General features: G+C 47.7%; 1 protein-coding gene across 1 annotated transcript in view; it reads left to right on the forward strand.

Moving 5' to 3' along the window:
• The window catches only part of CSMD2 (CUB and Sushi multiple domains 2), a 507,359-nt gene that overhangs the window by 455,792 nt on the left and 27,795 nt on the right, over window positions 1-23,772 (forward strand). The window contains exons 48-55 of the mRNA XM_030220011.1: window positions 1,161-1,307; window positions 2,827-3,015; window positions 11,864-12,049; window positions 13,280-13,468; window positions 15,611-15,784; window positions 16,285-16,458; window positions 20,620-20,793; window positions 21,683-21,871. Coding sequence (XP_030075871.1) covers window positions 1,161-1,307; window positions 2,827-3,015; window positions 11,864-12,049; window positions 13,280-13,468; window positions 15,611-15,784; window positions 16,285-16,458; window positions 20,620-20,793; window positions 21,683-21,871 — 1,422 coding nt within the window. The remainder of the gene's footprint in view (window positions 1-1,160; window positions 1,308-2,826; window positions 3,016-11,863; window positions 12,050-13,279; window positions 13,469-15,610; window positions 15,785-16,284; window positions 16,459-20,619; window positions 20,794-21,682; window positions 21,872-23,772) is intronic.

Raw genomic sequence — 23,772 nt, forward strand, 5'->3', positions numbered from 1 at the left:
ACGTGCAGGATGTCAGAAACAGAAGGAAGCCTTGGGCGAGAAGAAGAGGACCTCGGCTGGCGGGGGTTGGGGTCCCCCGCCAGCAAAGGTAGGCGACGGCGGGTTGGCGGCGGGAGGGGGGGTCGAGAGGGTCGTTGGCCGGGGGGCGGGGTCGGCAATGGCGGGGGGGGTGTCAGCAGCGCCGGAGGGGGCTAAAATGTGCCCCCTCACCTCGGGCTCTGGACCCCCCCTCCCGCCAAAGTCTGGCTACGCCCATGGTGTTATCAGGCTGAATTTGGCAGCCCATTCTCTCTGTGCCTTTGCTGCCTCCCCTTTTTTGCCCAGATAATTTTGTTCACACTACAGTTTTGTGTGAATAAGGTTACTCAGTCACTAGGGGTATTTTAAGGGGGGGTAGATTTATGTTAACAAATTACCTGCAGTTAGTTGGGGTGCCTGGCAATGACTCTTAAAGTCCCAGTAACCAGAGGATGGCTAATTTTTACCATGAGGTTAGTGGCATTGCGTCACCTTGTGTCGATTTTGGATGCACAGTTGTACCTTTGAGTAATAAATAAAACTGTAAGACTTACAAAATCAAGAAGCTTCAAAAATGTAGCTACTCACTTGCCAGAGGGGAGTAGATTTTCTCAGCTGCCGAGAAGACAGCTGGAAATGGGAGGAGGTGCCTCCTTTGATCCCAGTCAGAGCCTGGACGGTGCAGCAGTGGCGGTCACAGAGGAAGAGGAAGCATCTGCAGCTGGTCGGGTGGCCAGTTGAGGAGGAGGATGTTCCCTCAAACCTAGAGCAATAGGGGAAGGAGAGGGAGGACTGCAGTAAGGTGAGGAGGTAATGGAGTCCTGGAGGGAACAGAGGAGGAGAACAGAAAGTCTTGGGTGGGAAGGAAGAGAGTAGGGTGGGGTGGGAGAATGAGAGGTCTTCATGAGGATGGAGTGGAGTGTGTGTAACAGCAGTATTGAGCACAAAGCCACGCCTATAATCTTCATGGAACACATGTGAGAATATTTCATCCATGACAAGTAAGTCCTGGAGGAACTTTTGAAATTCCTGCATATATGTGGCGTTCAAAGCTCTTTTTATTATCTGTATAGCAGTATGTATGGAACTGGCCAACAGCTTTGACCTCTGGATGTTTTTTTTTCCTTCGTGCATATGGAAAGGTCCATCTGGCCAGAGCCCACTGCTCATGGCCTTGGAAGGGAACTACTCAAGCCCACTCTCAGCAACCAGCTCTGGAAACAAAGTCTTTCTCCGCTGGACATCTGACCATGTCTACAACAGAAAGGGCTTCCAGATACGCTACTCAGGTCAGTGAACGGCTGTAGCTACTCAACGCATCACATGTCGCACTGCACTGGTTAGCTGGCTGCTTTCACTATGCGAGTAGGGATTCATCATTCAGCCACAACCCCTATAGGTTGAGAACGTCAAACATTCACACTGGGAGCAGAACTATTTCCTGTCTTTATTATCCACCCTGCATTCAAAAAGTGATTTAAATGGCCCAGCGAAGATCGTAGCTGTTTAACTTGCTTGTCTGGGGCTGACCATGAGCATTCAGGGACACTTAACTGGTTAGGGTCACTCAACACTCGCATTGAGCACCTGAGCTGAAGCCAGTTAACTTGTGGATGACCCCGGGGGTGAGGTTATGCAGTTAGATGCTGATATTCTGCCCTTAAACACATAAGATAATCGCTTAAACTGGGCCTCATAATAGCAGTCCTGTGATACAGATGTGTAAATACTTGACAGGGATTTATATAGAAACAAATCTCTTCCAGAGAAGGGGGAATGATAAAACTAGAGGACATGAGCTGAGGTTGTGGGGTGGTAGACTTAGGAGTAATATCAGGAAATTTCACGGAGAGGGTGGTTGATGCCTGGATTGCCCTCCTGAGGGAGGCGGTAGAGACAAAAACTGTGACAAATTCAAAAAGGCGTGGGATGAACACAGAGGAACCCTACTTAGAAAACAGATGATAGAAAACAAAAATAAATTAAAAAAAAAAACCTTAAATGGCTGCAGGGGGTGGAAGTGTGAGTGATGCTTGGACGCTACTCCGGCTGTAAAGGCCGATGCCAGGCAGACTTTGTAGGTCTGTGTGTCTGTATATGGCAATCCAGTTTAGGATAAGCTGGAAAGGGCTTCAATGGCAAATTCAGTAGTCGGAACCGAGGACAGTGCTGGGCAGACTTTTACAGTCTGGGTCCCGCAAATGACAAGACGTATTTGGAAAGACTGACATTGGCTTTGACAGCAACTCCAGTAGGTGGAACATAAGGACAGAGTCAGGCAGATTTCTACGCTCTATGTCCCAGCAAAGCCAAAGAAAGACTTGTGATAAAGTATATATTATCACACTCGTCGTTGATTTAATCATGAATTGATAATGAGTGTGACTGTTGGGCAGACTGGATGGACAGTTCAGGTCTTTATCTGCCGTCACTTACTATGTTACTGTGTTATATGGTTAAGGGCTGAATATTTTCACTTAACCACACAAGTTTCAGTGGCCAACATACATCTGGATATTCAGTGACCGTGCCTGGACATGGTCTGGCACTGAATATTCAGGAATACAGCTGACGGCGGACATGAATATTCTGACTGCCACTGGCTGAATATCGGCCAGTAAATCTAGGCAAAACTCATTTTCTTTTGGCTTTTGTAATTTGTTGAGAGTTTGTGGTTAGTCCCGGGCTGCTGGTTCCTCCTCTTCGAGGAGTCGGTCCTGCCTGTTGCTGCTTAAGCTGCCTGTCATACTGCAACATTTGCTGCACCTGGATTTCTCATCATGCCTCGATTTCTTGTTCCCGCATTAGCCTGGTACTGCAGCATTCCACGGGCTCCCCCTCACGGTTCAGTAGTGGGACAGACTGCCACCCAGCCAGGGGGGATCATTCGATTCAGCTGTGACCCGGGTTATCGTCTGATCGGCCACAGTTCTGCCATCTGTTTACGGACCTCCCAGAGTTACTGGGACTGGAACACAGCTGTGCCTCTGTGCCAAGGTGAGCACAACACACTTCTTGTGAATCCGTGGCTGACTTTCCGCAGCTCTGGATGCCTCTTTCCTTTCCCACCTTCTCTGATTCTTTGCAATCTTCCTACACTTTCCTTTTCTATCCTTTATACATGTGTCCGTCTTCCTTTTCCTCATCTCCTTTATCATTTCCTTTCACTTCTCCCTGCCTCCCCCCTCCCCCCGCCCCCACCATGTTTCTCTTTTAAGCATTGTGTGTTCTGTTCTGGGTTAGAATTTGTTCTAACAGTGAGCACAGGGATGGATTTGCAGTAGCAGCTGGTACACAACCTGTGTCATCAGTGTATGACATTTTAAACCAGAATAGATTACTGGACTGATAAAAACTAGACAGAGGAGAACAAGCGGATTTTTTTTTATATAAAAAAATAGAGGAGAAAAGAAAGCTTTAGATATCGTCAGTAAAATTCCACTAAAGGACACCTTTCTTGGGCTGTCATAGCAACCCTCAGTGCATTAATTCTAGTACAACGTGATATAAATCTGTCTTGGTTATGTGAGAAAAGCAGAAAATCTGAAATGGTGTATGTAACTTAGAGAGGGGCAGCTGGCCCCAGTCTTTACCTGTCCATTTGTACTATTAAAGGCGCACTCGACCCTGGCTGTACTTTGCAAGGACATCTCTATTGAGCTGACTATATGCCTGGGCACCAATCCCTGCAGTGGTCTTAAGACTATGTAATGTAGAAATCAAAGCTGCGATGCAAAAAAACAGAAGAAACCAGTCTTCGCAAAAATCAAATGACAACAAAACAGCGAAGATGACTCAAAATTTCGAGAGGACGACGCTTCAAACGTAAATACAGTAAAAACAAATTTATTGGTCATTAAAAATAACTAAAAACAGAAAAGGTTAAAAATTGCAATAAGAAGGTAGGTGAGTGTGACTCGATACAGCTGTGTTTCGGCCTATCAGGCCTGCATCAGGAGTCTATCAAAAAACAACATATACATAACATTTAAAAACGTAGGAACCACAAATGAAAATAGAATATACAGACAGTAAGTTGACTCACGTGTGTTGTGTTCATGTCTAATACAATAAATGACATAAAGATGTGTCATATAGAGATGTCATAAAACAATTATATAAAAAGTTATATATATACACACACACACACAGACAGTAAGTAGACGTGGAGGGGGCATAATTTAACGGGGCGCCCAAGTTTTCCTGAGGGCGTCCTCGCAGGACGTCCCCACGAAGGGGCGGGGAAACCCGTATTATCGAAACAAGATGGGCATCCATCTTTCGTTTCGATAATACGGTCGGAGACGCCCAAATCTCAACATTTAGGTCAACCTTAGAGATGGTTCTGTTTCCTTGTGGGATATTTTATTACGTTTACTATACATTTTTATTTGTATATTTATTGGTATGATTTGTTCTATACTACCAATTTTATATTGAGTTTATATTTCAATTTTATCTTTATATTGTTTATGCTCTATAACGATTTATCGTTTTGACTTGCTTTTCTTAGCCAACTAACTATGGCTATATATATCTGATTCTTTACAAGATTCAATTTTATGTTTATTTACAGTTTTATATGACATCTCTATACAATATTTTTATGTCATTAATTTCACTACATATACACGTACAATCCAACTTATAATTGAAAGAGAATAACGCCTAGATTTCGACCCAAATCGGGAGATAGACGTTTATCTCACAAAAACGAATAAATCGGTATAATGGAAAGGCGATTTTGGACGTTTTCAACTGCACTCCATCGCGGAAGCGTACAAAGTTGACAGGGGCGTGTCGGAGGCGTGGCGAAGGTGGAACTGGGGCGTGGTTATCGGCCGAGGAGAGATGGGCGCCTTTCGCCGATAATGGAAAAAAAGTATGCGTTTGTAGCTAGAATTTAGGGCACTTTTCCTGGACCCTGTTTTTTTCCACGAATAAGGCCCCAAAAAGTGCCCTAAATGACCAGATTACCCCAGAGGGAATCGGGGATGACCTCCCCTGACTCCCCCAGTGGTCACTAACCCCCTCCCACCACAAAAAATGATGTTTCACAACTTTTTATTTTCACCCTCAAATGTCATACCCACCTCCCTGGCAGCAGTATGCAGGTCCCTGGAGCAGTTGTTAGGGGGTGCAGTGGACTTCAGGCAGGTGGACCCAGGCCCATCCCCCCCCTACCTGTTACAATTGTGCTGCTTAATGCTTAGTCGTCCAACCCCCCCAAACCCACTGTACCCACATGTAGGTGCCCCCATTCACCCCTTAGGGCTATAGTAATGGTGTAGACTTGTGGGCAGTGGGTTTTGAGGGGGATTTGGGGGGCTCAACACACAAGGGAAGGGTGCTATGCACTTGGGAGCTCTTTTACCTTTTTTTTTGTTTTTGTAAAAGTGCCCCCTAGGGTGCCCGGTTGGTGTCCTGGCATGTGAGGGGGACCAGTGCACTACGAGTCCTGGCCCCTCCCACGAACAAATGCCTTGGATTTATTCGTTTTTGAGCCGGGCGCTTTCATTTTCCATTATCACTGAAAAACAAAAACGCCCAGCTCACAAATTGTCGAATAAAACATGGACATCTATTTTTTTTGAAAATATGGTTCGGTCCGCCCCTTCACGGACCCGTTCTCGGAGATAAACGCCCATGGAGATAGACGTTTTCGTTCAATTATGCCCCTCTATGTCTACTTACTGTCTGTATATGCTATTTTCATTTTTAAATGTTATGTATATGTTGTTTTTTTTATAGACTCCTGATTGCAGGCCTGATAGGCCGAAACACAGCTGTGTCGAGCAGGGGCGTATCTGGACTCCGGCGGTAGGGGGGGCCAGAGCCAGAGGGAGGGGGCACATTTTAGCGCCCCCCCCCCCCGCCGCCCCCCCCCCGCCGCCGAGCCCCCACCGCCACCAATGACTTAGTCTCTCCACCCCCCTCCCGCCGCCAACCCTCCCCCGCTGCCGTTCTTACTTTTGCTGGCGGGGGACCCCAACCCCCGCCAGCCGAGGTCTGCTTCCACCTGCCGCTGCCTTCAAACCTTCTTCTTCAGCCGGCGGGGGACCCCAAACCCCCGCCAGCCGCCCCGCGCTGTTTAAAATTCATCTTCGGCCTCCGTGGCCGTGCTGCTGGGATAGGCGGCGCTGTTGAAATCCACTTCGGAGTCTGACGTCGCAGCACGTACAACGTACAACGACGTCAGACTCCGAAGTGGATTTCAACAGCGCCGCCTATCCCAGCAGCACGGCCACGGAGGCCGAAGATGAATTTTAAACAGCGCGGGGCGGCTGGCGGGGGTTTGGGGTCCCCCGCCGGCTGAAGAAGAAGTTTTGAAGGCAGCGGCAGGTGGAAGCAGACCTCGGCTGGCGGGGGTTGGGGTCCCCCGCCAGCAAAAGTAAGAACGGGCACGGGGGAGGGTTGATGGCGGTAGGGGGGGCCAGGGCAAAATCTGCGGGGGCCCAGGCCCCTGAGGCCCCACGCAGATACGCCCCTGGTGTCGAGTCACACTCACCTACCTTCTTATTGCAATTTATAACCTTTTCTATTTTTAGTTATTTTTGTTTAACGACCAATAAATTTGTTTTTACTGTATTTACATTTGAAGCGTCGTCCTCTCGAATTTTTGAGTCATCTGCGCTGTTTTGAAATCAAAGCTGCACCTTCCCAACCCTTGTGTTCACCACCCTCATCTACCTCCTAAGCAAGTTGGAATAGATTCTTGCTGCTATAACTTTCTCCAATCTCCATGAAAAGACGAGCAAGACTGTTGTGGATTTATTCTGATGATCGGACACATAGACATTAATTAGGGGAAGATGCCCAGCCCCCCCCCCCCCCCCCCCCCCCCACCACCACCACCACCTCATGAACAGTACAAGCAGAGATAGAGACCTTTGCTCCCAAGGTGAACTTCACTGGTCTGACTGGGTTTTACTGTGTGTCTGTTGATCTGGACCTTCTGTCTGTCTGTCTTCTGGTAGTTCTGTGTTTCTAAAGAAGACAAGGTACAATTTTCAGCTAGCAGAAAACACTGAAACACGCTCAGGAGTATCTTTCAAAGTATTAAGTAATGAAATAACTCGCAGAAAAAGAAAATAAGCGATACCTTTTTTTATTGTACTAATTTAATGCATTTTGTGACTGGCTTTCAAAAGACTTGCCTTCTTCAGGTCAGGAACGAGCAAAACAAGACAAATATATAAGTGAATCATAAAAGCATTCAAATGACAGTCTCACGGGGAAAGGTAGGGATGAGGGTGAGAAACAGAGAGAGACCCCTTGAAGTGACGTAAAATCCGGAGGTGGAAAAGCAGAGAAAAATCATAAAAGACCTATAGCCACAACTCCACGAGGATGAATTACTACTACTTGTCATTTCTATAACGCTACTAGACGTACGCAGCGCTGTACACTTGAACATGAAGAGACAGTCCCTGCTCAACAGAGCTTACAATCTAATTAGAACAGACAAACAGGACAAACAAGGGATGAGGACAAAGAGTAGCAAGATTCCAGAATCCCAAAGAGTAGCAAGATTTCGGAATCTCAAAGACTACTATTACTACTACTTATCATGTCTAAAGCGCTACTAGACGTACACAGCGCTGTACACTTGAACATGAAGAGACAGTCCCTGCTTGACAGAGCTTACAATCTAATTAGGACAACAAACAGGACAAATAAGGGATAAGGACAAAGAGTAGCAAGATTCCGGAATCCCAAAGAGTAGAAAGATTCCGGAATCCCAAAGAGTATCAAGATTCTGGAATCCCAAAGACTACTACTACTACTTATCTACGCAGCGCTGTACACTTGAACATGAAGAGACAGTCCCTGCTCCACAGAGCTTACAATCTAATTAGGCCAGACAAACAGGACAAATAAGGGATAAGGACAAAGAGTAGCAAGATTCCGGAATCCCAAAGAATAGAAAGATTCTGTCAGAACCCCAAAGAGTAGCAAGATTCCGGAATCCCAAAGACTACTACTACTACTTATCATTTCTATAGCGCTACTAGACGTATGCAGCGCTGTACACTTGAACATGAAGAGACAGTCCCTGCTCCACAGAGCTTACAATCTAATTAGGACAGACAAACAGGACAAACAAGGGATGAGGACAAAGGGTAGCAAGATTCCGGAATCCCAAAGAGTAGCAAGCTTCCGCGCAGAATCCCAACAATAGCAAGATTCCAGAATCCCAAGCACTACTACTACTAATTATCATTTCTATAGCGCTACTAGACGTATGCAGCGCTGTACACTTGAACATGAAGAGACAGTCCCTGCTCGACAGAGCTTACAATCTAATTAGGACAGACAAACAAGAGATAAGGGAATATTAAGGTGAGGATGATAAAATAAGGGTTCTGAACAAGTGAATAAGGGTTAGGAGTTAAAAGCAGCATCAAAAAGGTGGGCTTTTAGCCCACTTAATCTCTCACTTAATCTCGTTATAAAAGCTGTCTCGGTTTCACCACCACAGATCAAGAGACAAAACTGCTCCCTTGAGACTCTCTGCCATAACAGCTGCACTTCTCCCATGTGCCTCCATCTAAACCCAGGGCAAGTTCCTCATTCAGCACCAAAGATGCTGCCCGATTATCCAGAGACGGCGACATCAATTGCTCAGGGTTCACTTGTTTGCCTGGGTCAAGGGGTTGAAGTTGCTCATCCAGGCTCAGAGAGACACTAAGCTCTGGCAAGGCTGCCTCAATGCCAGTACCGGCTCTGAAGGATGTCTGAAAGAGATATTCATGGTCCCACCAGTGCTGGCTTTCCAACAACCACCTAAGCGGAAGCAAAAATTAGTGAAAAGCAAAGTCCCGACAGAAACTGGAAAAGGAGAGAATGGCACACGTCCCTGCAATAGACCAAACTGCAAACTGTGCCAACACTTGTCACTCATCAGGATCTCATCGTTACAAATGCAGTCCAAGACCAAGGAAACGTGAGAGGACGTTACAGAAATATTATTTCCAAGCACACCTGGAAAGGTTGCCTATACATTTTACATCTTATGAAGTCCAGAAAAAAGCTGATGCAAGTTTAATGGTGAGCGTTAGCAGTAAATTTGACAGACTGAGATCACACACCTCGTACCCTGGTGTGATAATGTGAACCACGGCAAGGCATATACAAATGAAGGCAGTGCACTGTCAAAAAGGCAAAGACTTTTGTTCTGTACAAAGCAAAAAAGAGAAAGTCTCTCTTAGGTTCAGAGGCATTAAGTCCCCAGTATCCACACACAGATCTGCCAAACCCCCCAAAACAGCATTCTTATAAGGCTTAACACTTAGCCTACCTTGTATCAGGTTGGGTAGCTTCTACCAGCTGTGGAGACCCTCAGCTTTTCTCCTCCAGGGACCTCCTTAACCTCTTCCCTGGGCCTCTGTATCGGGGTCAAACACCGTAATTCTGAGTTAATACTGCATCCATGGCTTTATGATGGGCAAAATGCTTAGAGTAGAGAAATAGCCCAATGGCTAGTGCAGTAGCCAGAGACTCAAGGGAACTGAGTTTAATTCCCACTGCCGCACCCTGTGTCTCTGGGCAAGTCACTTAACCCTCCATTACCCCAGGTACAAAATAAGTACCTGTATATACTATATAAACCACTTTGATTGTAACCACGGAAAGGCGGTATATCAAATCCCATTCCCTTTTCCTAAAACAATCCAAGAGCATAAGTCCTTTGAAGTTGGAAGATGCAAGGCCGCCGAGAGACTGAGCCGGGCCTCCCTCTCCTGCTCCCAAGCCTTCGGTGCTGCATTCCCCAGTCTCCACCTGCCTATGCCTACCCTCAGCAACCTTGACAGCCCCCTTCTGTCTGCCACCGGGCCCCCTGTAAATCGGCAGCGCCTCACGTCTGTGTGAAAGCGGCAGCTCGCCTCGGGCCTTCCCTTACTGTGCCCCGCCCTCGCGGAAATAGGAAGATACATCAGATGATGGCAGGACACAGTGAGGGAAGGCCCGAGGCAATCTGCTGCTTTCATACCGATGCGAGGCAGTGCACTTTCGATTTAGAGATTTTTTTTTAATGCAGGGGGGCCTGGTGGCAGACAGAAGGGGGCTGTCGAAGCTGAGGGAAGGCAGTTGGAGACTGGGAACTGTGGCGCTGGTGGCCTGGGAGCAGGAGAGGGAGAGAGAGAGACCCCCTTGGAGGCCCGGGTCTGGGGAATTTTCCCCCCTGCCCCCCCCCCTCGGCAGCCCTGGGAAAATGAAATATTTTTATACCAACAAGTCAGATGTTAACAGAGATCTAATTTTCCTATTGCATTATAAACCATTAAATTACACTCTCCCCCCCCCTTCCAATCACTCTTCTCTCTCTCCCTGTTTCTCACCCCTCACCCCTAACTTTTGCTATGAGATAGTCTCATCTTTTGCTCATCCTGACCTGAGGAAGAAAGTTCAGGCCCTTGAAAGCTTTTTAAAAAATGTATTAAATGAGTTAGGGTTACCATTTTGTGTCCTCTGAAAAAGAGGACACATGTCACGCCCCCCCTACCCCGCCCCCGCCACGCCTCATGCCCCGCCCCTGCCACGCCCCCTTCAGGTCCGGGTTCCGCCCCTATTCCCCCCCCCCCGTCACATACCCCCCCCCTCACTTACTGTCTAGCCCTGGTGGTCTAGTAGCGTCTTCTCTTCGGGGCAGGAAAGAGCCCCCTCTTTCCTGCCCGGAGCGCTGCCTGCCCTTGCCTGCTGCATCCTCCTCGGTATGGCTGGGGATTCAAAATGGCCACCGAGAGTTGAAGCGGCCTCGCGAGAGTTCAACTCTCGGCGGCCATTTTGAATCCCCAGCCAGACCGAGAAGGATGATAGACAGGGGAGGCAGCGCTCCGGGCAGGAAAGAGGGGGCTCTTTCCTGCCCCGAAGACGTCACTAGACCACCAGGGAACATGGTAAGGAAGGGGAGGGGAGGGGAGACCAGGTCACCAGACCCACGGCGCCGATCGCCCGCCCACACGCCCACCGCACGCACGCGCCTGCCCGCACCCGCGCCCACGTTTGTCCAGAAATCCGGACAAATGTGGGCGGGGGCAAAATCCGCCGGACGCCCCGGACATGCCCTCAAAAAGAGGACATGTCCGGGGAAATCCGGACGTATGGTAACCCTAAAATGAGTCCAATAAAAAGGTATCACCCTATTTTCTTCTTTTTAATTTTGTTTTCTTTCTATTCTTTACCTTGAAAGTGGACTAGCACAGAAACGCACTTCTTTACCCAGGACTATCAGTGCACATGAGCTACCTGAAGGAATGACCTGGGACAGTGGAAATGTGTCTTTGCCCAGCCACCAGTCCTGTCCCTGTGTCACTCCGCCTGCATTTCTGGCCTTTCCTGGGGATTTCCCAGTGTTCTGCTATTTAAGTGTTGATTGGCTGGTCTGGGACATTTTCTGAACTCCAGCCCGTGAGAACACGTGTCTCTTCTCCTCATCCCCAAGCAGGAAAACCCTTGTACCCATTAATCTCATCAGGCAGAAGAAAGTATCAACTGGATTGAGTTCATGGTCAGCACAGGCTTCTGTTCTGCTATTTGGTATTCAGCACAGTGTTAAGTCTAGACGCAGACACAGGACTCCCTGTGCTCCTTCAGCAAACCAAAGTGCACCAGTCCTGATTATCACCTCAGTTTCAGTGTCCATTCTGCTGGTCGTTAATTAATTACCGAGTTTATTAATACTGTTCAGTGATTACCTACAGCACCCTTGGCTATCCTATTCCTCAGCAAAAAAAAATTAATTAAAATAAAAATCAGTGTCCTGCGGTTAACTGACACTAAGTTGCAATAACAAACTGGATCCTTTCTCTGTCCCTGTTTTTCCTCCCTTCCTCTGCTCTAGCTTTGTCCTGCGGGATTCCCAGGGCTCCCAAGCATGGGATGGCTTTTGGCACTGAATACACAGTGGGTACCAAGGTTATTTACCAGTGCAAGGAGGGGTTTCACTTGCAGCCCCCTGAAGACTCGACAGCTGAGTGTCTGGAGACAGGACAGTGGAGTAACAGTAATAACCCTTCACAGTGTGCAGGTGAGCAGTGCAGGGTACAAGAACCCTCAATCACCCCCTCCTGACCCCCAATATAGCCCCACTTTTTCCTTCCATGCCCCCCCCCCTGCTGGACTTAAAGCCCTCCAACCCCAACAAGCCCACCTTTATGCCTGGTGGTCCCAGTGGGGTGTGTTGGGGGCAGGAACAAAGTAACTCATTCTACAAACTTCCATCAATAATCAATGTCAAAACTGTATGTGACATAGTAGAATTGCAGTGTTTCTTATCTATTGTGTATTTGGCTTTACGGTGAAGCACTGATTATGTTCTGTGTTAGGTGAACTCTCAATGCTATTGTATAAACGGCACGTAAATAGAAGAGGGGCATGAGCAGGTGTAATTTTCAGAATACTGTACGTTATGTGCTAAAGTGCTGCATTTAGGTGTGCAAATTTACGCGTGCTAGAATTGGAAAAGGTGCAGCGAAGGGCGACTAAAATGATAGCGGGGATGGGACGACTTCCCTATGAAGAAAGACTAAGGAGGCTAGGGCTATTCAGCTTGGAGAACAGACAGCTGAGGGGAGACATGATAGAGGTATATAAAATAATGAGTGGAGTGGAACAGGTGGATGTGAAGCGTCTGTTCACGCTTTCCAAAAATACTAGGACTAGGGGGCATGCGATGAAACTACAGTGTAGTAAATTTAAAACAAATCGGAGAAAATTTTTCTTCACCCAACGTGTAATTAAACTCTGGAATTCGTTGCCGGAGAAAGTGGTGAAGGCGGTTAGCTTAGCAGAGTTTAAAAAGGGGTTAGACGGTTTCCTAAAGGACAAGTCCATAAACCGCTACTAAACGGACTTGGAAAACTCCAAAATTCCAGGAATAACATGTATAGAATGTTTGTACATTTGGGAAGCTTGCCAGGTGCCCTTGGCCTGGATTGGCCGCTGTCGTGGACAGGATGCTGGGCTCGATGGACCCTTGGTCTTTTCCCAGTATGGCATTACTTATGTACTTATGACATGGTGTGAGTGGGCGTGTCTAAACGTGGGCACGTTGATGCCACCTTTACACTAGTATTTTGTAATGGAATCTGAGTGCCCACATGCGATTACAGAATCAGCCAGTGGTAGAATTCTTCCCTAATCTAATAAATGAACAAATCTGAAGTGAAGAAAAGAATCAGTCCAACGTGTGATTGAAATAATATGTCATCTGGGCACCTGTGCTTGAATTTTGTAACACTGCCTCCTTCCCTCGCAGCTGTCACCTGCCCAGACATCAGCCCTGTTACGGTGGAGCATGGTCGCTGGAGGCTGATTTCTGAAGCCCTACACAATGCCCAGCTCATGCTGGTCTGTGACCCTGGCTACTACTGCACTGGGCCTCGCATCATTGAATGCCAGGCCAGCGGGAAGTGGAGTTTTGGTGATTCTGTTCCTACTTGTAAAGGTGAGCGTCACAAAACAAGGAAGAAACACGTCTAATTGAGGAGTCGGGAGAAGGGAAGCACATCGCAGGAAGGGATCGCTTGGGTGTAGTCTCTTATACACATGCACAAGTACTAACAGAGAGATGCATGCAACCTTACTCATGATACGCAATTGTCACCTTACACGTGGGTGATGGTTGCATGTAAAAATCTGCTGCAGGAAGTGTCAGTCAAAGAAAAATGTGAAACTGATGCTGAGAAAGTGACCTAGTGCTGAGCTGACAGCAGGACGGTGCCAAGCTTGTGAGGGAAAACCCATCCTGTGCTGCTCACACGTACTCACTAGAGAGAATAACTGACCACGAGGGTGCATGTCACGATTCCTGGCTTTGCCACCAACTCCCTGCATGGCCCTTTTTTTGGGGGGGGGGAGAAGAATAGAGAGGACAATTTCAAGTGTTTTTTGTATTTAGATTTTGGGGTTTTATTACTCACTGTTCATTCCAAATCTAAGGCCAGGGTAAATTATCTGTTGTACCTGAATATATTTCTCTGCTCCAGAGGGTTTGCATTCTGACTAGATGTACTAACCTGTGTTATTACTGTTTACAGTCCACGCTATTAAAATTTACCACTAATTTTGCACCTTTTTATTATCTTACATTACAAATGTTCTTATCTTCTGCAAATACCATGAGGTTTGATGTAGATTCCAAAATCAAGAAGCCAGATAAAACCTAGGATGAAACATCATATTGGAATATAGTAACTAACATTCATCACCTCAACTCCAAATCTTGTTTTAAAATAGAAAGATTTCAGAGCTTTCTGAAATACCAAGTAGTTTGTTAGAATTATAATTTACGGTAGTAAATTCCAAGCAGCAGACGCTTGATAAGGGAAACCTGATGAAAACACTCTTGAAACAGGAGGCAGTGGTGGCCCTTCCAGTAGGCTACGTCAGGCAGGGGTCTCAGGCGGCCCTCTTCCTGGAGCGGCATTTCCCCCTTCCCCAAATTTACTTTCTTTGTCCACTTTCCAAAAGGCAGCAGCAGTGATTCCCATACACTGCCCTGCCACCGGCACCAGCCTCTTCTCTTTACTGTGACCCGCCTCTCTCTGATGTAACTTCCTGTTTCCTCAGAGGTGGGGCTGCAGTAGAGAAGAGGCTGGTGCCGGCGGCAGGGCAGCTTATGGAAATCACTGCCGCTGCCTTTTGGAAAATAGGAAAAGAAGGTAGACGGGGAAGGAGATGGAGGAAGGAAAGGGGGGGAAAGGCCAGACCGTGGCTTGAGGGGGGCAGCGGCGACATCTCAGCCCTGCCTCAGATGGCATCTTGCCTTGGTCCACCCCTGAGTAGAGGGTTAAATGACCTGGCCATGGGCACAAGAAACATCAGTGGGAGAAGCAGAATTTGAACTCTGGCTTCTCAACCTGCTGTTATAACCAGCAGCTGCTCCATGCTCCTCGCCTTTTGAAATCACCACACTTGGTTTACCTTGTAGACAGATGCAAAAGCTGCTGAAGTTTCCCGTTGAAAATGGCCTCCTCAATCGCCCAGTGAAACACACCTCCACGTCACAAAGCATCCGTGAGAGTTCTGTGACTTTCTATGCTGAAATCCCGTCTGGGTGCAAATCATTACATGTGCTGGCCCTCCTCACGTGGGACGTTTTAAGCAGACACTTCAAGCATCCGTTTGCATCAGTTTATAAGTGCTCTTACACCACAGCTGCAGTTCTGTGGTTTCTCTGTGCCAGGCCCAGGGGGTGATGCCATGAGGAGGTGGGCGTATTCTCTGCACAGCCAGCCAATGCCCAGGAAACAAGGGAGCAAAAACCCCATGTTTTGTAAGTGCTGTTATAAAAGGAATCGCTCACCTCAGTACACCCCCAAAAGCTGAATGCAAACGGGGGTTTGAATGATGGCAGCCATAACACCCTCTGGTGTAACACTATCACTTTTTTTCTTTCCTTTGCTGGGGTTTGTAATGTGGCAAGATAATTCTAATTCAGTGGTGCAACTGCAAGAAATACAGACGCAACATGCTACAGTTTGCAAGGACGACTGTTTCACGTTCCAGACGCTCTTCACTCCATTTACTTGTCTGTTGGATGATTCCGTGCACCACCTCTGAGAAAATGTTCTGGAATCTTTTTCAGTCATCTCCTGTGGAGACCTCCCGACACCATCCAATGGGAACCGCATTGGAACTTTAACCGTTCATGGTGCGACGGCCATCTTTTCCTGCAACACTGGCTACACTCTGGTGGGATCTCGTGTAAGGGAATGTATGGCCAATGGGCTCTGGAGTGGGCAAGAAGTGAAGTGTCTGGGTGAGTATAGCAGATCCTCATGGCACTGGTCAGTCTTAGCGATGGGCCATTAGAGCTGCTGCGGTCTGTTAATATCAGAGATCTAGAACACAAATTCCCCAACCCGTCCTCAGGGATCCTGGGTTTTCAGCGCTTCTATTGCACTGCATATTTGTCTCATGAAAATTCATCCTGTGCACCCTGGAAACCTGAAGGGTTGGAATGTGGCCCAGGTTGGGTTTGGAACCCACTCATTTGGAGCACTGCCTTGTGTGTCAGAGTTCCTAGACGCCATGCCACACATCCAGAGGCTGTTCTGTGGCCAGTGACTTTCAGTGGATATATTTCTCAGTGGTGCATTTTTTTTTCTGATTAGAAATATGGAAATAGTTACGAATATGTAAAACAGGACGCTTTCCAAGAATGGCAAAGGAGAAGGGTGGAAGCGTTTCTGTGTTACAAATGAGCTTTCTAAATTCGCCCTGCTAAACCTGGTCCCCTCTCTCTGTTTCTGCCTCCAGCGGGTCACTGTGGAACCCCAGATCCCATCGTCAATGGGCAGATTAACGGGGAAAATTATAATTACAGAGGCAGCGTGGTATACCAGTGCAACCCTGGCTTCCGGTTGATTGGCATGTCTGTGAGAATCTGCCAGCAAGACCACCACTGGTCCGGGAAGACCCCTGTCTGTGTGCGTAAGTATTTGCTCCCATTCCTTCAGTGTTCGTGTATGTAAAAGGTGCAACACCCGGCTGCCACAATGTGACATCTCTTGTTACAGCTACAGAATTTGTTTACATTGTATCAATTCACTAAATGGAACTAGTGAGATATTGTAACGCCTGTGCTGTTTGTTATTCTGTAAATTGAACTCTACTGGGCAAGATGCAATGGTGTAATGCAGAGAGATAATTTTGGATAGAGGCATAAAGGTGTTCAGAGTAAGAATTAGTGACAGTGATTTCGCAGATGAATCATTGGGAAACGGGACCTCTTTATCCATCTGAATTCTGGACTCCTAAAAGCACAGCCTGTAGCCGAAGTCTGGATGGAGTGGTCTTGCCCCCTCCTTGTCTACATCTCCTTCACTTTTTCTTCCCTCAACGTTCAAATGCCAATCCAAGAAGCACCACCCTGTGTACAATTGCCCCACTCTCTCACTGAAATTAGTCAATAGTACTGTTCTGAAAAGTATCATGTGACCTAGCTTCAACCAATCAGGTTATATAATAGAAATGACTAACCTGCTTATAATCGAAAGAGAAAAATGCCTATATTGTGACCCAAATCGGGAGATAGACGTTTATCTCCCAAAAACGAATAAAGCGGTATAATCAAAAGCCGAATTTGGACGTTTTCAACTGCACTCCGTCGCGGATGCGGACAACGTTGATGGGGGCGTGTCGAAGGCGTGGTGAAGGCGGAACTGGGGCGTGGTTATCTGCCGATCAGAGATGGGCGCCTTTCGCCGATAATGGAAAAAAAATATGCGTTTTTAGCGAGAATTTAGGGCACTTTTCCTGGACCCTGTTTTTCCACGAATAAGGCCCCAAAAAGTGCACTAAATGACCAGATGACCACTGGAGGGAATCGGGGATGACCTCCCCTGACTCCCCCAGTGGTCATGAACCCCCTCCCACCACAAAATATGCCATTTCACAACTTTTTATTTTCACCCTCAAATGTCATACCCACCTCCCTGGCAGCAGTATGCAGGTCACTGGAGCAGTGGACTTCAGGCAGGTGGACCCAGGCTCATCCCCCCCCACCTGTTACACTTGTGCTGGTAAATGGGAGCCCTCCAAACCGCCCCCCAAACCCACTGTACCCATGTGTAGGTGCCCCCCTTCACCCCTTAGGGCTATAGTAATAGTGTAGACTTGTGGGCAGTGGGTTTTGAGGGGGATTTTGGGGGCTCAACACCCAAGGGAAGGGTGCTATGCACCTGGGAGCTGTTTTACCTTTTTTTTTTTTTTTTTTTTTTGTAAAAGTGCCCCCTAGGGTGCCCGGTTGGTGTCCTGGCATGTGAGGTGGACCGGTGCAGTACGAATCCTGGCCCCTCCCACGAATAAATGTCTTGGAGTTATTCGTTTTTGAGCTGGGCGTTTTTGGTTTCCATTATCGCTGAAAAACAAAAACGCCCAGCTCAAAAAAAGATAAACGTCCATGTTTTTTTGAAAATACGATTCGGTCCGCCCCTTCACGGACCCGTTCTCGGAGATAAACGCCCATGGAGATAGGCGTTTCTGTTCGATTATGCCCCTCTAAGTTTCATTTAATTCTATACTGCAAGAAAGACAAAACAAGGCAGGGGGCCATAGCCTTGTGCGCTCCACCGGCGGCTCTCGTCAGGCCTGCGCCTCCAAAACAGGAAGTTGCATCATAGGGGGTAGGACCGATAAGAGACGTCATTGGTGCACACAAGGCTGTGGCCCCGCACTTCATTTTGATTTCCTTACAGAGTGCAGCCATCGAGTCGGGGAGGCAGCAGGTGAGGCAGCAGAGAAGGGAAGGACACAGTTTCTATTTCTTGCTACTGCTGCAGACACGGGAAGGCAATGGCTCTGTAGTCAAGTAAGTGGTGGCAGGGAGGGGAAGGCAGCAGGGAGTGGGTGAGTGAAGGGGTGGATGGAAGTGTCAGTGGAATGAGTGATTGGGGGTGGGATAGGAAAGAGAGAGAGATAGGGCAATGTTGGTAGTGGAAGGAAAAGTGAGAGAGAGAAGGACGATGGTGGTGGTTGATGGGGGGGACTAGAGAGAGAGATAAGGCAATGTGGGATAAGGGGAAGAGATGAGGCAAGGCTGGAAAGTGGGGGATGGGAGGAAAGAGACAGGATAATAGTGGGAGGGGAAAGAGACAGAGAGGTGATTCTGGATATAGGGAGAGCAGAGAGAAATGTGAGGGGGGGAGAGGGAGATGGGGCAATGTGGAATGGTGGGATAAGGGGAAGAGATGAGGCAAGGCTGGAAAGTGGGGGATGGGAGGAAAGAGACAGGATAATAGTGGGAGGGGAAAGAGACAGAGAGGTGATTCTGGATATAGGGAGAGCAGAGAGAAATGTGAGGGGGGGAGAGGGAGATGGGGCAATGCTGAATGGTGGTGGGAGAAAGACAGAGAGGCAGTGTTGGATGGGAAGAAGAAAGAGAGGGGCTATATTGGATGGGAGGGGAGAGAAAGAGACAGAGATGAGATAATATTCCAAATCACGCTTGCCTGCTGCTGGGGTCCACCTGAGGAGTTAGGACTCAAGAAAAAGATCTAGGTGTCATTGTAGACAATGCGCTGAAAACTTCTGCCCAGTGTGTGGTGGCAGCCAAAAAAAGCAAAAGGGATGCAAATATTATAATGCCACCGATTCACTCCATGGTGCGACCTCACCTTGAGATTGCATTCAATTCTGGTTGCTATATCTCCAAAAAGATATAGTGGAATTAGAGAAGGTTCAAAGAAGAGCGACCAAAATGATAAAGGGGATGGCACTCTTCTAGTATGAGGAAAGGCTAAAGAGGTTAAGGCTCTTCAACTTGGAAAAGAGACGGCTGAGGGGGAATATGATTGAGGTTTATAAAATCCTGAGTGATGTAGGATGGATAACAAATAAATTGATTTTTCACTCTTTCAAAAAGTACAAAGACCAGAGGACACTCAATGAAGTTACATGGAAATACTTTTAAAACAAATAGAAGGAAATATTTTTCACTCAAAGAATAGTTAAGCTCTGGAACTCATTGCCGGAGGATGTGGTAACTGCAGTTAGCATATCTAGCTTTAAAAAAGGTTTGGAAAAGTTCCTGGAGGAAGAGTCCATAGTCTGTTATGGAGATGGACTTGGGGAAAGACGCTGCTTGCCCTGGGATCGGTAATATGGAATGTTGGTATTAATTGGGTTTCTGCCAGGTCCTTCTGACCTGGATTGGCCAATGTTGGAAACAGGATACTGGGCTAGATGGACCATTGGTCTTTCCTAGTATCGCTATTATGTTCTTCTGAGATCCTGTAAGAGCAGGAGGGAGAAAGAGAGAAATAAAGGGCTGAGGTTGAATAGTAGTGGAGGGGGAGAGAGAGAGACAGGAGATGCTGGGAATGGGGAAAGATTGAGACACAGAAAAAGGCGATGGATGATGGGCATGGAAAGAGAAGCGTCAAATGGACAGGAGGCCCTGGCAAAAGAGTTAAGACACAGAAAAGCAGAAACAATATCCTTGGATCAACATGATTAAAAAAAATAATTGTCTAGACAACAACGGTAGAAATGTTATTTTCAATTTTTGGAATATACATCTGTTATGACTGATCATTGCTCAGGGGTATTTTAGTTGAAATTTGTTTGACTTAGAAGACACTTGGCTTAAAGAAGTTGAGAAACACTGCTCTAGATAAATGGAAACCAGTGTAATTCAGTTAATAATAATTAGAAAAAAAAAAGTCTTTCCCAGGGCCGACTGCAAATCACAGCTTTTACTGCCATTTTCCAGATCACCTGCAGCGTGTTAAGACAGTTCTTGAGGAACTTACTGTAGATGGATAGTGCAATAATCCAGATGACTCTTCTCAGCTCTCCCCCCTTCCCCCCACCATCCAAAAACTGATCATAGCTAACTAACCCAAGGCATTTTTTAACCTTTTCTCACCCTTGTCGTCACTTGCTTCTCTAGTTGGAGACGAGAATCCAGAATGGTACTTAAGCTTTTTAATGGAAGTTGAGCAAATCACGCACCCTTACCCTGCAGCCAAGGATCAGTCAATCGGCCCAAGATAGATGTCACATTATGTCTGACTGATTTCTGTCTCTGTAGTGTAGCTGCTGCCTCAGACCTCTGGGGCAGAGTCTGATTTTGTAACATTTTATTTGTAGCCATGACGTGCGGGCACCCTGGAAACCCAAGCAACGGCCTGACACAGGGGTCTCAGTTCAACCTGAACGATGTGGTGAAATTCATCTGTAACACAGGATACATTCTGGAAGGAATCCCCGTGTCACAATGCCAAGCCAACGGCCAGTGGAACAGTTCCCTGCCTACATGTACAAGTAAGTCTCCTCTGCCACTTTGGGAAAGGTCAGCTTCAAGGAAGGGCTTCGTTACCTAAAGCCAATTGGCACAGCGAGTCGCCTCGGTTCACTTTATGCCGGGAATCGGGGAGTATTCTCATTGTCTTGAGTGTCATTCTGTGGTGCCCCCGGCCTGCACTCTATTAACCCTTTCGGGAGGTAATTCTTTAAGGAGCTGTCTACTTGTAGGTGGGGAGAAGGAATGTACATGATGGCATTCTACGCATTTACATTTATACACATAAATGACCTCTTCTACAATGCGGATTAAAGGGTAAGTACTTTGCCGGTGGACCATACACATGGGCAGAGCATGGATGGGGTTCACAGGTTCATGGTGTAAATTGTAGACTAGTTGACATGATTAGGGGTTCTGCCAGGTACTTGTGACCTGGCTTGGCCACTGTTTGGAAAAGAGGATACTGGGCTAGATGGACCATTGGTCTGACCCACTATGGCTACTCTTATGTTCTTATTTACATCAGCTGCAGGGGTGGGATATGGGCTTTTGCCTCCAGTGTAAACGTGTTTTCTGCCACTTCCACTTCTAATTTTAGAACAAAAAGGGGTCATCTGTCCTCCTTTATTGAATAGGTTTGAGATAGTGCTGTAACCAGTGCGTAGAGGAAGCATCCTGGTAAAGAACCTACCCCTTACTATGTGCAAGGGCCACGGGTCACTCAGATCAGTGAAACCATGATAACAAGTGTTCTTGCACGCGCTCTTTCACTCTCCTTTTCTCTGTGCAAAGAATCCCACCCCCTATGATGTCCTCAGCGTTGCAGTAATGTATTTGGAGGGTTGGAAGATGGAAGCAGCTGGTATCGCTTCGGCTTACATCCCTTCCTCTCGCTTTCTTTTTCTGCAGTTGTAAATTGCACAGACCCGGGAAACGTGGAAAACAGCGTCCGCCAGATACAGAGCAAAGGTCCTGACAGGTTCAGCTTTGGGACCACTGTCTCCTATGAATGCATCCATGGGTTTTACCTGTTAGGCACTCATGTCCTGACCTGCCAGGGTGACGCAACCTGGGACCGGGCACATCCTCAATGCCTCCGTAAGTGAACTCCAGTGGGAGTCTTGAAGATTGCTGACAGCCGCAGTAACACTTCCATGAAATGCTTAGCCGAGATTGGGTGGCAAGAACCGGTAGTGGGAGGCGGGGATAGTGCTGGGCAGACTTATACGGTCTGTGCCAGAGCCGGTGGTGGGAGGCTGGACTGTTGGGGGGCGGGGATAGTGCTGGGCAGACTTATACGGTCTGTGCCAGAGCCGGTGGTGGGAGGAGGGGCTGGTTGTTGGGAAGCGGGGATAGTGCTGGGCAGACTTATACGGTCTGTGCCAGAGCCGGTGGTGGGAGGAGGGGCTGGTGGTTGGGAGGCGGGGATAGTGCTGGGCAGACTTATAGGTCTGTGCCAGAGCCGGTGGTGGGAGGAGGGGCTGGTGGTTGGGAGGCGGGGATAGTGCTGGGCAGACTTATACGGTCTGTGCCAGAGCCAGTGGTTGGGAGGCGGGGCTGGTGGTTGGGAGGCGGGGATAGTGCTGGGCAGACTTATACGGTCTGTGCCCTGAAGAGCACAGGTACAAATCAAAGTAGGGTATACACAAAAAGTAGCACATATGAGTTATCTTGTTGGGCAGACTGGATGGACCGTGCAGGTCTTTTTCTGCCATCATCTACTATGTTACTATGTTATGTGACATGCGGTTCAGTAGATGTTTCTTACTGCTTGTCCTAGAAAGGTAATGTTTTCTGCAGGGCTGGAAAGTGTTAAGTAAACCACCAAATTCTGACAGTGAGTTTTCAGGTTATAACACAGATTTGCATGTGCTGCTACCACTGTCTGCAGGTCTCTCTCATGTATATTTATTATGAATAATCTCACTCTGCCTCCATTCTACCTCGAAGAACCTGGGAATGCTACAGGCAGCTCGTGGAAAAATAGGCAATCTTTACACAGGTGGGGGGGGGGGTCGAGCAATGTTATTTTAAAAAAGCTCGTTTCTGAAATGTAAATCCGGCTTTACACACAGAAAAAGCTTTAGAAAATTAGCCCTAGAAGGAGAAATTTCAAACGCTTTGCTGAAGATAAAGCAGTGCTTAACACAAATAAGCTTTTAGAAAATTACCAACTGTAGGGCTTTATATATGCAACTTCCGGGGCAAAGGGAGCATGAAAACGAAGAGCCGACAGGCGTGCGGCACCCCTCCCCCCCCAGTGGCGTGCACCCGGGGTGGACCGCCCCCACCGCCCCCCCTTGGTATGCCACTGCCTGTCACTCCTCCTCTCCCTTACATCTGGTCCCATTCTTTTACCATCCTGGGTCCTCCCTCCACTTCTTGCCCCCATTCTGAGCCCCACTCCTCCTCCTTTCACTCCATCCTATCTATCTTGACTATAGACCTACTTTCCCTGTCTCCTGCATAGATGTCACTTTCCCATCACTCCCCCCCCCCCCCCCCCACCACCGGTGATTTCTTTCACCCTGTGCTTCTACCCCACATAGGTCTTGTCCCTCCATCACCCCATCAGAGTCTCTTTCCACCCCCCCAACTGATATAGGTATCCCTCTCCCTGTCTCATTGTTGTTGTCCCTCCCTACCTCATCTCATGTTGGCCACCTCAACAGGCCCTCCATGTAGATGTACCTCTTCCTGTCCCTCCTGCCCCACGAAAGTCTCACTGCTGCTGTTTCCTACTTCAGCCCATGTACTGTGGGTCCCCTCTGCATTATATCCCCCCCCCCCCATTGAGGTCTTTCCCTGTCACTCCCCCTCCCCCAAATTCCCAGTACTTTGATTTTTTTTTTTTCTACCGTCAATCGCCAGCAGCCATATCTTTCCCCACAATACTCCACCAGGTGCCTCTGTAGAAGGAAATACTTAATGCTGTGTCCATTCCCTCAGCTACACAGTCACTCCCACAGTGTAAGCTGCAAGGTTATGGGATCTCACAG

Source organism: Microcaecilia unicolor, chromosome 11, assembly GCF_901765095.1.
Source record: "Microcaecilia unicolor chromosome 11, aMicUni1.1, whole genome shotgun sequence".
In the NCBI taxonomy this organism is placed as follows: domain Eukaryota; kingdom Metazoa; phylum Chordata; class Amphibia; order Gymnophiona; family Siphonopidae; genus Microcaecilia; species Microcaecilia unicolor.